This window comes from Phyllobates terribilis, unplaced genomic scaffold (genome assembly GCF_046119375.1).
Source record: "Phyllobates terribilis strain yellow unplaced genomic scaffold, ASM4611937v1 Scaffold_4__5_contigs__length_816908805, whole genome shotgun sequence".
In the NCBI taxonomy this organism is placed as follows: domain Eukaryota; kingdom Metazoa; phylum Chordata; class Amphibia; order Anura; family Dendrobatidae; genus Phyllobates; species Phyllobates terribilis.
In genome coordinates this window covers 801,303,677-801,319,222 of record NW_027362764.1, presented here as the reverse complement: position 1 = coordinate 801,319,222, position 15,546 = coordinate 801,303,677, and the positions used below count along the sequence as shown (strand labels likewise).

Genomic DNA, 15,546 nt, shown 5'->3' with positions numbered 1-15,546 from the left:
AAACAGGAAACACTCATGCAGTTTTGATGAATTGTTTTCAAGCCAAAGCCAGAAGTGGATCCATGAGGAAAGAGTAGAAGTCTCAGTTCTTCCTTTTTATTACATATCTAGAGAAAATAAAAACTAATCCACAAACCACACGTGAGTCCACCGTTACAAAGCTTTCTACAACACTTGAAGGCTGGAAACACAAATGCAGCTCAATTCACAAGGATTGGCAAATCCAATCAAATTGTATAAGCAATTACATTACAAACCTATATTTGTAATAGCCAACCCCAAAAAACTATAACAATCAGTATGATAAAAATTACACTTTATTAGATAACAAAAAATTATTAAAAAAAGTAGTTGTGATAAATGGGTATAAGGTGAGTAGTCAGTGAAAATCACAGAAGAATAAATACATCAGTTATGTCAACACAATGATATAAATGAATAAATAGTTGAATGCATCTCGGCAAGTGGATATTTCAATTGTGTGGGAATATCCTATAAGTTTTTGAGAGACCATATGTCCCATAAGGCAGGTGCACATGAAGGGGGTATACGGTACAAACAGGATAACTAATCCCATGGTCCTCAAACTATAGGAGGAACTTACCCATAGCACAGATGTGTAGTATGCTGTGATCAACGCCCCGACGCGCGTTTCACGTGGTGGGCTTTCTCGGGGGGCGGTGTCAATTACATGTGTAATACCGGTCTTTGGACAAAGTCAGTATCTGTGAAACACTGACCGCGCTCAGTTCACGCTACTTGGCCCGACCGATGGATGTTCTGTCCTGAGCCTTATAGGAATATATGAGGCCGAAAGCTCAGGTCAGGAGACTCATCAGAGGGTCTGGGTATTACCACCCGAGCATGGTCCGTGTTTTATGATCTAGTGAATTTGGCTTTAATTTATCAATGACAAAGTGATCATTTTTGCTACATAAACCTAGACTTGCCAGAACTCAGAAAATAGAAAAACACATCATTGTCAGGCAATCGAGCACTTCTTCTGAGGATACAACACAACTACTACGAAGACATTTCTAATTAAGTGACCTAATACATGTGCATTTGCAATGATGATGATGATGTTTGTTTTTCTTTCAGGGTAATCCAAATAAATCAGATAACTTTTGCCCAAACGGTAAAATTAATGCACCTCTCCAGAGGAACTTCACCCTAAAGCACGTATGTCAAACTCTGGTCTGCAGGCCAAATCTGGTCCTCAATATGATTATGTTTGGCCCATGATGCCGGCACTGCCCCCCACACCCACACCCACCCCCTCCTTATACTGTATCGAGGAATACGTGGGCCCATTATATTGTATGGAGGACTATGTGGGCCCATTATTCTGCATGGAGGACTATGTGGAGCCCATTATTCTGCATATAGGACAAAATTTTTCCATGGTATTTAATTCATCCATCCGTTTGTGTGCTGTCTGATAAGTGTGAACAGAGTCATATTCTCAAGCAACATTTTTCCATGGTATTTAATTCCTTGCTCCTGTGTATTTTTGTCTTTTTTGTTTTTGTTTTCTTGTTTCTATTTTAAAGTGTTCAAAGCCTTCTATTTCACTGTTTTATGGCTTCTGTGTTTATCTTACATAGCATTGCCTGCTCTGGCCTTGTGCTAATTGGCTAATTACTCAGTTTGACCAACTGGTGCTGGACTCTAGCAGACATTTAATTTCATATATATTCAGCTCTGGCTCGGGATAGCACGCGTGCGGGGTCACGCGTGCAATAGATTTTAAGTGCAATAGTTAAAAGTGCAGTTATACAATGGCAGTTGGGCAGGAGACAGGTAAGGTGCATAAGATATTCATACAACCATGCTTCTCGGTCAGTCATACTGCATTATGCATTAGTCTTATCAATCTGCTTTTTATTTGTTTTCACTTCTGCTTTCTCACATCTCGCCCGCCCTTTAACACATTCTGTGCACTCTCTCTATATCAACCCCTCCCTTCTCCCCTCTCCCATGTATAACTCTGAGGCTCTACTGACATTCCTCACCCACTGCAAACCATCCTCTACCTCCATACAGCACTCAAAACGTTCATACAAATCATTGCACCGCCTGCTCTTTCTCCTTTTACTAGGCGCAGGCGACATCTCCCCCAACCCCGGGCCCCCCTCCACTAGCATTCATTACTCTCCTCCAGCTGCATAAAGAAACCCGACTAATCTTATTACCGTTCAGTGCATGCCCTCTCCTATCGATTTCCATTGTGCTCTCTGGAACGCACGGTCTGTGTGTAACACAAACTAACTTACATCCATGATTTTTTCCTCTCTAATTCCCTTAACCTTCTGGCAATCACAGAAACCTGGATTCAGCAGCCAGACACCACCGCTGCTGCTGCTCTCTCGTTTGGTGGGCTGAAATTTTCACATACCGCCAGACCTGGCAACAGACAGGGTGGAGGTGTTGTCTGCTCCTTTCCTCACAATGTGCTTTCCAGGTCATCCCCCCGGTTCCCTCACTTATGTTTCCTTCCTTTGAAGTCCACACCATCAGACTCTTTAAACCCTTCTCCCTGCGAGTGGCAGTCGTGTATCACCCTCCAGGCTCCCCCCGCCAGTTCCTGGATCACTTTGCCACCTGGCTTCCTCACTTTCTATCCTGTGACATCCCCACCCTCATCATGGGCGACTTTAACATCCCCATCGATGATCCCCTCTCCCAATCTGCCTCTCATCTACTTTCTCTAACCTCTTCATTCCGTCTCTCACAGGTTACTAATTCTCCTACCCATGAAGACGGGAATACTCTGGACCTGTTTTTTTCCAGTCTTTGCTCGCTGCATGACTTTACTAACTCCCCTCTCCCGCTCTTGGACCACAACCTTCTTTCCTTCTCTGTCAAGAACCGTCTCCTCACCCGGGACACCCCCACTTACCACACTTATAGGAATACACGTACCATTAATACCCAGCAGCTTATGGACAATCTACACACATCTTTAGCCCCATCTCCTCCCTTTCCTGTCCAGACTTAGCATTGTCACACTACAATAATACAGTGAAGAGCGCCCTAGATGAAGCAGCACCTTCTACACGCAGAAAGACCCGACACAGACAACGGCAGCCCTGGCACACAATGCAAACACGCTTTCTTCAGCGTTGCTGAAGGTGCTGAGCGGCAGTGGGGAAAATCTCTATTAGCAGAGGACTTCATCCATTATAAATTCATGCTCAAACCCTATAACTCTGCCCTTCATCTGGCCAAACAATCCTACTTCACCAGCCTCATCACTTCAATGTCCAACAATCCAAAACGACTTTTCGAAACCTTAAACTCCCTCCTGAGCCCTAAAGCACATACCCCCACCACCAACCTCAGCGGGGAGGATCTGGCCACTTATTTCCTAGAAAACATCAACCACATCCATCAGGACATCTCAGCCGAATCTCCTCAGTGCCTGGATCCCCTTCCCTACCGCACTTCAAGCTCACTAGCCATCTTTGAGCCTGTTACAGAAGAAGTTACCCAGCTCCTCGCTTCTTCTCGGCCTACAACCTGCAACAGTGACCCTATTCCTTCACATCTCCTGCAGTCTCTCTCACCGGTGGTCACCACTCACCTGACTAAAATATTTAACCTCTCTCTCTCTTCAGGTATCTTTCCCTCCTCATTTAAACATGCCATCATAACCCCTTTACTTAAAAAGCCATCCCTGGACCAGAACTGCGCTGCGAACTACAGACCTGTCTCTAATCTTCCTTTCATCTCTAAACTCCTGGAACGCTTGGTCCACTCCCATCCAATCCGCTGTCTCTCAGATAACTCTCTCCTCGACCCTCTACAATCTGGTTTCCGCTCCTTACACTCCACTGAAACTGCCCTCACTAAAGTCTCTAATGATCTACTAACAGCCAAATCCAAAGGTCACTGCTCCCTGCTGATCTCCTGGATCTCTCTGCAGCATTTGACACTGTGGATCACCAGCTCCTCCTCACTATGCTCCGCTCTATCGGCCTCAAGGAAACCGTTCTCTCCTGGTTCTCCTCCTACCTCTCTGACCGCTCCTTCACGGTATCTTTTGCCGGCTCCTCTTCCCCTCCTCGTCCCCTTACTGTCGGGGTCCGCAGGGCTCAGTCCTAGGCCCCCTCCTCTTCTCTCTATACACTGCCCCTATTGGACAAACAATCAGCAGATTTGGGTTCCAGTATCATCTCTATGCTGACGACACCCAACTATACACCTCTTCACCTGACATCACCCCTATCCTAATACAAAATACCAAGGATTGTCTGTCTGCTGTGTCTAGCATCATGTCCTCCCTTTATCTTAAACTGAATCTCTCCAAAACTGAACTTCTTGTGTTTCTCCCCTCTACTAACCTAACTCTACCTAACATCGAAATTACCTTGGAGGGTTCAACCATAACTCTCAAGCAGCACGCCCGCTGCCTTGGGGTCATATTCGACACTAACCTTTCCTTTACTCCCTATATCCGATCACTCACTCGCTCCTGTCATCTGCATCTTAAAAACATCTCAAGAATCCGATCTTTTCTCACTTTTGAAACTGCTAAATCTCTTACTGTCGCTCTTATTCACTCTCGTCTGGACTACTGCAACTCTCTTCTGATCGGTCTCCCTCTTACCAAAATTTCTCCTCTCCAATCCGTCCTGAATGCGGCAGCCAGGGTCGTATTTCTGTCCAGCCGCTTCACCGATGCCTCCACCTTGTGCCAGTCATTACACTGGTTGCCCATTCGCTACAGGGTCCAATATAAATCCATCGCTCTCACCCACAAAGCTCTCCACAGTTCTGCACCGCCTTATATCTCCTCTCTGTCTATCGCCCTACACGTGCCCTCCGTTCTACAAATGACCTAAGACTAACATCCTCCATAATCCGAACTTCACACCTCCATCTCTAAGACTTCTCTCGTGCAGCGCCAGTTCTCTGGAATGCTCTACCCCAGACGATCCGATTGATGCCTAGCCCCGACGTCTTTAAGCGTGCTTTAAAAACCCATCTCTTTATACAAGCCGACCACCTCAAATACCCAGTAAACTAACTTACCCCTGTTCCCTCCTAAATACTATTCAGAATCTGCCCCCTACTGTTCATCTGTCTCCACACCCTCCATGCACACGATAACTGCACTCGGTAATTGAGTATTGCACTTGAACATACAGGCTGATGACCGTATCATGCAGCTTTATATGAAGATCCCTATTTATTATAATTGCCTGACCTGAAATAACAAGCACTTTTCACCTATTGTGTCCCCCCATTTCCTTGTAGAATGTAAGCTTGCGAGCAGCTGGACCCTCTCTCCTGATGTAACTGTTTAAACTGTCTCACCTTGTATTGAATTTACTGTCTGTATATGTCCCCGCTTAATTGTAAAGTGCTGCGGAATATGTTGGCGCTATATAAATAAAAATTATTATTATTATTATATGGGGCCAATTACACTGTATGGAGGACTATGTGGGGCCCATTATACTGTATGGAGGACTATGTAGGACCATTATACTGTATGGAGGACTATGTGGGGCCCATTATACTGTATGGAGGACTATGTGGGGCCCATTATTCTGTATGGAGGACTATGTGGGGCCCATTATTCTGTATGGAGGACTATGTGGGGCCATTATTCTGCATGGAGGACTATGTGGGGCCCATTATTCTGCATGGAGGACTATGTGGGCCCCATTATTCTGCATGGAGGACTATGTGGGGACCATTATTCTGCATGGAGGACTATGTGGGGCCCATTCTACTGTATAGAGGACTATGTGGGGCCCATTATTCTGTATGGGGGACTATGTGGGGCCATTATACTGTATGGAGGACTGTGTGGGGCCCATTATACTGTATGGAGGACTATGTGGGGCCATTATACTGTATGGAGGACTATGTGGGGCCCATTATTCTGTATGGAGGACTATATTGGGCCCATTATACTGCAGGTAGGACTATGTGGGGCCCATTATACTGTATGGAGGATTATGTGAGGCCCATTATACTGTATGGAGGACTATTTGGGGCCCATTATACTGTATGGAGGACTATGTGGGGCCATTATACTGTATGGAGGACTATGTGGGGCCCATTATTCTGTATGGAGGACTATGTGGGGCCATTATACTGTATGGAGGACTATATGGGGCCCATTATACTGCAGGTAGGACTATGTGGGGCCCATTATACTGTATGGAGGACTATGTGGGGTCCATTATACTGTATGGAGGACTATGTGGGGCCATTATACTGTATGGAGGACTATGTGGGGCCATTATACTGTATGGAGGACTATGTGGGGCCCATTATTCTGTATGGAGGACTATATGGGGCCATTATACTGTATGGAGGACTATGTGGGGCCCATTATTCTGTATGGAGCACTATGTGGGGCCATTATTCTGTATGGAGGACTATGCGGGGCCATTATACTGTATGGAGGACTATGTGGTGCCCATTATTCTGTATTGAGCACTCTATGGGGCCCATAATTCTATATGGAGGACTATGTGGGGCCCATTATACTGTGGGGAGGACTATGTGGGGCCATTATACTGTATGGAGGACTATGTGGTGCCCATTATTCTGTATTGAGCACTCTATGGGGCCAATTATTCTATATGGAGGACTATGTGGGGCCCATTATACTGTATGGAGGACTATGTGGGGCCCATTATTCTGCATGGAGGACTATGTGGGGCCATTATACTGTATGGAGGACTATGTGGGGCCATTATACTGTATGGAGGACTATGTGGGGCCCATTATACTGTATGGAAGACTATGTGGGGCCCATTATACTGTATGGAGGACTATGTGGGGACCATTATTCTGTATGGAGTACTATGTGGGGCCATTATACTGTATGGAGGACTATGTGGGGCCCATTATTCTGTATGGAGGACTATATGGGGCCATTATACTGTATGGAGGACTATGTGGGGCCCATTATTCTTTATGGAGGACTATGTGGGGCCATTATTCTGTATGGAGGACTATGTGGGCCCATTATTCTGTATGGAGGACTATGTGGTGCCCATTATTCTGTATTGAGCACTCTATGGGGCCCATTATTCTATATGGAGGACTCTATGGGGCCATTATACTGTATGGAGGACTATGTGGGGCCCATTATACTGTATGGAGGACTATGTGGGGCCCATTATTCTGTATGGAGGACTATGTGGGGCCATTATTCTGTATGGAGGACTATGTGGGCCCATTATTCTGTATGGAGGACTATGTGGTGCCCATTATTCTCTATTGAGCACTCTATGGGGCCCATTATACTGTATGGAGGACTATGGGGGGCCCATTATACTGTGGGGGGGGGGCTATGTGGGGCCCATTATTCTGTATGGAGGACTATGTGGGTCCATTATACTGTATGGAGGACTATGTGGGCCCATTATACTGTATGGAGGACTATGTGGGGCCCATTATACTGTATGGAGGACTATGTGGGCCCATTATACTGTATGGAGGACTATGTTGGGCCCATTATTCTGTATGGAGGACTATGTGGGACCCATTATTCTGCATGGAGGACTATGTGGGGCCCATTATTCTGCATGGAGGACTATGTGGGGCCCATTATTCTGCATGGAGGACTGTGGAGCTATTATACCGCATGGAGCACTATGTGGGCCCATTATACTGTATGGAGGACTATGTGGGGCCCATTATTCTGCATGGAGGACTATGTGGGGCTCATTATTCTGTATGGTGGACTATGTGGGCCCATTATACTGTATGGAGGACTATGTTGGGCCCATTATACTGTATGGAGGACTATGTGGGGCCCATTATTCTGTATGGAGGACTATGTAGGGCCCATTATTCTGCAAAGAGGACTATGTGGGGCTATTATACTGCATGGAGCACTATGTGGGCCCATTATACTGTATGGAGGACTATGTGGGGCCCATTATTCTGCATGGAGGACTATGTGGGGCTCATTATTCTGTATGGAGGACTATGTGGGCCCATTATACTGTATGGAGGACTATGTGGGGCCCATTATACTGTATGGAGGACTATGTGGGGCCCATTATACTGTATGGAGGACTATGTGGGACCCATTATTCTGTATGGAGGACTATGTGGGGCCCATTATACTGTATGGAGGACTATGTGGGGTCCATTATACTGTATGGAGGACTATGTGGGCCCATTATACTGTATGGAGGACTATGTGGGCCCATTATACTGTATGGTGGACTATGTGGGGTCCATTATACTGTATGGAGGACTATGTGGGCCCATTATACTGTATGGAGGACTATGTGGGGTCCATTATACTGTATGGAGGACTATGTGGGCCCATTGTATTGTATGGAGGACTATGTGGGCCCATTATACTGTATGGAGGACTATGTGGGGCCCATTATACTGTATGGAGGACTATGTGGGGCCCATTATACTGTATGGAGGACTATGTGGGACCCATTATTCTGCATGGAGGACTATGTGGGGCCCATTATTCTGCATGGATGACTATGTGGGGCCCATTATTCTGCATGGATGACTATGTGGGGCCCATTATTCTGCATGGAGGACTATGTGGGCCCATTATACTGTATGGAGGACTATGTGGGGCCCATTATTCTGCATGGAGGACTATGTGGGCCCATTATACTGTATGGAGGACTATGTGGGGCCCATTATACTGTATGGAGGACTATGTGGGCCCATTATACTGTATGGAGGACTATGTGGGGCCCATTATACTGTATGGAGGACAATGTGGGGCCCATTATACTGTATGGAGGACTATGTGGGGCCAATTATACTGTATGGAGGACTATGTGGAGCCCATTATTCTGTATGTAGGACTATGTGGGGCCATTATACTATATGGAGGACTATGTGGGGCCATTATACTGTATGGAGGACTATGTGGAGCCCATTATTCTGTATGGAGGACTATGTGGGCCCACTATACTATATAGATCACTATGTGGGGCCCATTCTACTGTATGGAGGACTATGTGGGGCCCATTATACTGTATGGAGGACTATGTGGGGCCATTATACTGTAGGGAGGACTATGTGGGGTACATTATAGTGTACGAAGGACTATGTGGGGCCAATTATACTGTATGGAGGACTATGTGGGGCCAATTATACTGTATGGAGGACTATGTGGGCCCACTATACTATATAGATCACTATGTGGGGCCCATTATTCTGTATGGAGGACTATGTGGGCCCACTATACTATATAGATCACTATGTGGGGCCCATTATACTGTATGGAGGACTATGTGGGGCCAATTATACTGTATGGAGGACTATGTGGGGCCATTATACTGTACGGAGGACTATGTGGGGCCCATTATACTGTACGGAGGACTATGTGGGGCCAATTATACTGTATGGAGGACTATGTGGGGCCAATTATACTGTATGGAGGACTATGTGGAGCCCATTATTCTGTATGTAGGACTATGTGGGGCCATTATACTATATGGAGGACTATGTGGGGCCATTATTCTGTATGGAGGACTATGTGGAGCCCATTATTCTGTATGGAGGACAATGTGGGCCCACTATACTATATGGATCACTATGTGGGGCCCATTATTCTGTATGGAGTACTATGTGGGGCCATTATACTGTATGGAGGACTATGTGGGGTCCATTATACTGTATGGAGGACTATGTGGGGCCATTATACTGTATGGAGGACTATGTGGGGCCATTATACTGTATGGAGGACTATGTGGGGCCCATTGTTCTGTATGGAGGACTATGTGGGGCCATTATACTGTATGGAGGACTATATGGGGCCCATTATACTACAGGTAGGACCCATTATACTGTATGGAGGACTATGTGGGGCCCATTATACTGTATGGAGGACTATGTGGGGCCATTATACTGTATGGAGGACTATGTGGGGCCCATTATACTGTATGGAGGACTATGTGGGGCCCATTATTCTGTATGGAGGACTATGTGGGGCCATTATACTGCATGGAGGACTATGTGGGCCCATTATACTGTATGGAGGACTATGTGGGGCCCATTATACTGTAAGGAGGACTATGTGAGGCCCATTATTCTGTATGGAGGACTATGTGGGCCCATTATACTGTATGGAGGACTATGTGGGGCCCATTATACTGTATGGAGGACTATGTGGGGTCCATTATACTGTATGTAGGACTATGTGGGCCCATTAAACTGTATGGAGGACTATGTGGTCCCATTATACTGTATGGAGGACTATGTGGGGTCCATTATACTGTATGGAGGACTATGTGGACCCATTATATTGTATGGAGGACTATGTGGGCCCATTATACTGTATGGAAGACTATGTGGGGCCCATTATACTGTATGGAGGACTATGTGGGGCCCATTATTCTGTATGGATGACTATGTGGGACCCATTATTCTGCATGGAGGACTATGTGGGGCCCATTATTCTGCATGGATGACTATGTGGGGCCCATTATTCTGCATGGAGGACTATGTGGGGCCCATTATTCTGCATGGAGGACTATGTGGGCCCATTATACTGTATGGAGGACTATGTGGGGCCCATTATTCTGCAAGGAGGACTATGTGGGCCCATTATACTGTATGGAGGACTATGTGGGGCCCATTATACTGTATGGAGGACTATGTGGGCCCATTATACTGTATGGAGGACTATGTGGGGCCCATTATACTGTATGGAGGACTATGTGGGGCCTATTATACTGTATGGAGGACTATGTGGGGCCAATTATACTGTATGGAGGACTATGTGGAGCCAATTATACTGTATGGAGGACTATGTGGAGCCCATTATTCTGTATGTAGGACTATGTGGGGCCATTATACAATATGGAGGACTATGTGGGGCCATTATACTGTATGGAGGACTATGTGGAGCCCATTATTCTGTATGGAGGACTTTGTGGGCCCACTATACTATATAGATCACTATGTGGGGCCCATTATTCTGTATGGAGGACTATGTGGGCCCACTATACTATATAGATCACTATGTGGGGCCCATTATACTGTATGGAGGACTATGTGGGGCCCATTATACTGTATGGAGGACTATGTGGGGCCATTATACTGTAGGGAGGACTATGTGGGGTCCATTATACTGTACGGAGGACTATGTGGGGCCAATTATACTGTATGGAGGACTATGTGGGGCCAATTATACTGTATGGAGGACTATGTGGAGCCCATTATTCTGTATGTAGGACTATGTGGGGCCATTATACTATATGGAGGACTATGTGGGGCCATTATTCTGTATGGAGGACTATGTGGAGCCCATTATTCTGTATGGAGGACTATGTGGGCCCACTATACTATATGGATCACTATGTGGGGCCCATTATTCTGTATGGAGTACTATGTGGGGCCATTATACTGTATGGAGGACTATGTGGGGCCCATTATACTGTATGGAGGACTGTGTGGGGCCTATTATTCTGTATGTAGGACTATGTGAGGTCCATTATACTGTATGGAGGACTATGTGAGGTCCATTATTCTGTATGGAGGACTATGTGGGGCCCATTATTCTGTATGGAGGACTATGTGGGGCCCATTATACTGTGGGGAGGACTATGTGGGGCCCATTATTCTGTATGGAGGACTATGTGGAGCCTATTATTCTGTATGGAGGACTATGTGAGGTCCATTATACTGTATGGAGGACTATGTGGGGCCATTATACTGTATGGAGGACTATGTGGGGCCCATTATTCTGTGTGGAGGACTATGTGTGCCCATTATTCTGTATGGAGGACTATGTGGGGCCATTATACTGTATGGAGGACTATATGGGGCCCATTATACTGTATGGAGGACTATGTGGGGCTATTATACTGTATGGAGGACTATGTGGGGCCATTATACTGTATGGAGGACTATGTGGGGCCATTATACTGTATGGAGGACTATATGGGGCCCATTATACTGTATGGATGACTATGTGGGGCCATTATACTGTATGGAGGACTATATGGGGCCATTATACTGTATGGAGGACTATGTGGGGCCATTATACTGTATGGAGGACTATGTGTGGCCATTATACTGTATGGAGGACTATGTGTGGCCATTATTCTGTATGGAGGACTATGTGGGGCCATTATACTGTATGGAGGACTATATGGGGCCCATTATACTGTATGGATGACTATGTGGGGCCATTATACTGTATGGAGGACTATATGGGGCCCATTATACTGTATGGAGGACTATGTGGGGCCATTATACTGTATGGAGGACTATGTGTGGCCATTATTCTGTATGGAGAACTATGTGGGGCCATTATACTGTATGGAGGACTATATGGGGCCCATTATACTGTATGGATAACTATGTGGGGCCATTATACTGTATGGAGGACTATGTGGGGCCATTATACTGTATGGAGGACTATGTGGGGCCCATTATTCTGTGTGGAGGACTATGTGTGGCCATTATTCTGTATGGAGGACTATGTGGGGTCATTATACTGTATGGAGCACTATGTGGGGCCCATTATTCTGTATGGAGGACTATGTGGGGCCCATTATTCTGTATGGAGGACTATGTGGGGCCCATTATACTGTATGGAAGACTATGTGGGCCCATTATACTGTATGGAGGACTATGTGGGGCCCATTATACTGTATGGAGGACTATGTGGGGCCCATTATAGTGTATGGAGGACTATGTGGGGCCAATTATACTGTATGGAGGACTATGTGGAGCCCATTATTCTGTATGTAGGACTATGTGGGGCCATTATACTATATGGAGGACTATGTGGGGCCATTATACTGTATGGAGGACTATGTGGAGCCCATTATTCTGTATGGAGGACTATGTAGGCCCACTATACTATATAGATCACTATGTGGGGCCCATTATTCTGTATGGAGGACTATGTGGGCCCACTATACTATATAGATCACTATGTGGGGCCCATTATTCTGTATGGAGGACTATGTGGGCCCACTATACTATATAGATCACTATGTGGGGCCCATTATTCTGTGTGGAGGACTATGTGTGGCCATTATTCTGTATGGAGGACTATGTGGGGTCATTATACTGTATGGAGCACTATGTGGGGCCCATTATTCTGTATGGAGGACTATGTGGGGCCCATTATTCTGTATGGAGCACTATGTGGGGCCCATTATTCTGTATGGAGGACTATGTGGGGCCCATTATTCTGTGTGGAGGACTATGTGTGGCCATTATTCTGTATGGAGGACTATGTGGGGTCATTATACTGTATGGAGCACTATGTGGGGCCCATTATACTGTATGGAGGACTATGTGGGGCCCATTATACTGTATGGAGGACTATGTGGGGCCATTATACTGTAGGGAGGACTATGTGGGGCCCATTATACTGTACGGAGGACTATGTGTGGCCAATTATACTGTATGGAGGACTATGTGGGGCCAATTATACTGTATGGAGGACTATGTGGAGCCCATTATTCTGTATGTAGGACTATGTGGGGCCATTATACTATATGGAGGACTATGTGGGGCCATTATTCTGTATGGAGGACTATGTGGAGCCCATTATTCTGTATGGAGGACTATGTGGGCCCACTATACTATATGGATCACTATGTGGGGCCCATTATTCTGTATGGAGTACTATGTGGGGCCATTATACTGTATGGAGGACTATGTGGGGCCCATTATTCTGCAAAGAGGACTATGTGGGGCTATTATACTGCATGGAGCACTATGTGGGCCCATTATACTGTATGGAGGACTATGTGGGGCCCATTATTCTGCATGGAGGACTATGTGGGGCTCATTATTCTGTATGGAGGACTATGTGGGCCCATTATACTGTATGGAGGACTATGTTGGGCCCATTATACTGTATGGAGGACTATGTGGGGCCATTATACTGTATGGAGGACTATGTGGGGCCATTATACTGTATGGAGGACTATGTGGGGCCCATTATTCTGTATGGAGGACTATATGGGGCCATTATACTGTATGGAGGACTATGTGGGGCCCATTATTCTGTATGGAGCACTATGTGGGGCCATTATTCTGTATGGAGGACTATGTGGGGCCATTATACTGTATGGAGGACTATGTGGTGCCCATTATTCTGTATTGAGCATTCTATGGGGCCCATTATTCTATATGGAGGACTATGTGGGGCCCATTATACTGTGGGGAGGACTATGTGGGGCCATTATACTGTATGGAGGACTATGTGGTGCCCATTATTCTGTATTGAGCACTCTATGGGGCCAATTATTCTATATGGAGGACTATGTGGGGCCCATTATACTGTATGGAGGACTATGTGGGGCCCATTATTCTGCATGGAGGACTATGTGGGGCCATTATACTGTATGGAGGACTATGTGGGGCCATTATACTGTATGGAGGACTATGTGGGGCCCATTATACTTAATGGAAGACTATGTGGGGCCCATTATACTGTATGGAGGACTATGTGGGGACCATTATTCTGTATGGAGTACTATGTGGGGCCATTATACTGTATGGAGGACTATGTGGGGCCCATTATTCTGTATGGAGGACTATATGGGGCCATTATACTGTATGGAGGACTATGTGGGGCCCATTATTCTTTATGGAGGACTATGTGGGGCCATTATTCTGTATGGAGGACTATGTGGGCCCATTGTTCTGTATGGAGGACTATGTGGTGCCCATTATTCTGTATTGAGCACTCTATGGGGCCCATTATTCTATATGGAGGACTCTATGGGGCCATTATACTGTATGGAGGACTATGTGGGGCCCATTATTCTGTATGGAGGACTATGTGTGGCCATTATTCTGTATGGAGGACTATGTGGGCCCATTATTCTGTATGGAGGACTATGTGGTGCCCATTATTCTCTATTGAGCACTCTATGGGGCCCATTATACTGTATGGAGGACTATGGGGGGCCCATTATACTGTGGGGGGGGGGGCTATGTGGGGCCCATTATTCTGTATGAAGGACTATGTGGGTCCATTATACTGTATGGAGGACTATGTGGGCCCATTATACTGTATGGAGGACTATGTGGGGCCCATTATACTGTATGGAGGACTATGTGGGCCCATTATACTGTATAGAGGACTATGTTGGGCCCATTATTCTGTATGGAGGACTATGTGGGACCCATTATTCTGCATGGAGGACTATGTGGGGCCCATTATTCTGCATGGAGGACTATGTGGGGCCCATTATTCTGCATGGAGGACTATGTGGAGCTATTATACCGCATGGAGCACTATGTGGGCCCATTATACTGTATGGAGGACTATGTGGGGCCCATTATTCTGCATGGAGGACTATGTGGGGCTCATTATTCTGTATGGTGGACTATGTGGGCCCATTATACTGTATGGAGGACTATGTGGGGCCCATTATACTGTATGGAGGACTATGTGGGGCCCATTATTCTGTATGGAGGACTATGTGGGGCCCATTATTCTGCAAAGAGGACTATGTGGGGCTATTATACTGCATGGAGCACTATGTGGGCCCATTATACTGTATGGAGGACTATGTGGGGCCCATTATTCTGCATGGAGGACTATGTGGC

At 46.1% G+C, this 15,546-nt stretch overlaps 2 protein-coding genes across 2 annotated transcripts in view; both read right to left on the bottom strand.

The window, feature by feature from the left end:
- LOC141264733 (uncharacterized) overlaps positions 1 to 15,546 on the bottom strand; it is an 84,733-nt gene that overhangs the window by 1,959 nt on the left and 67,228 nt on the right. The window lies entirely within an intron of this gene.
- Positions 4,012 to 15,546, bottom strand: part of LOC141266107 (uncharacterized) — a 38,391-nt gene continuing 26,856 nt past the window's right edge. The window contains exon 9 of the mRNA XM_073680047.1: positions 4,012 to 4,137. Within this exon, the coding sequence (XP_073536148.1) occupies positions 4,076 to 4,137 (62 nt within the window). The 3' untranslated portion in view covers positions 4,012 to 4,075. The remainder of the gene's footprint in view (positions 4,138 to 15,546) is intronic.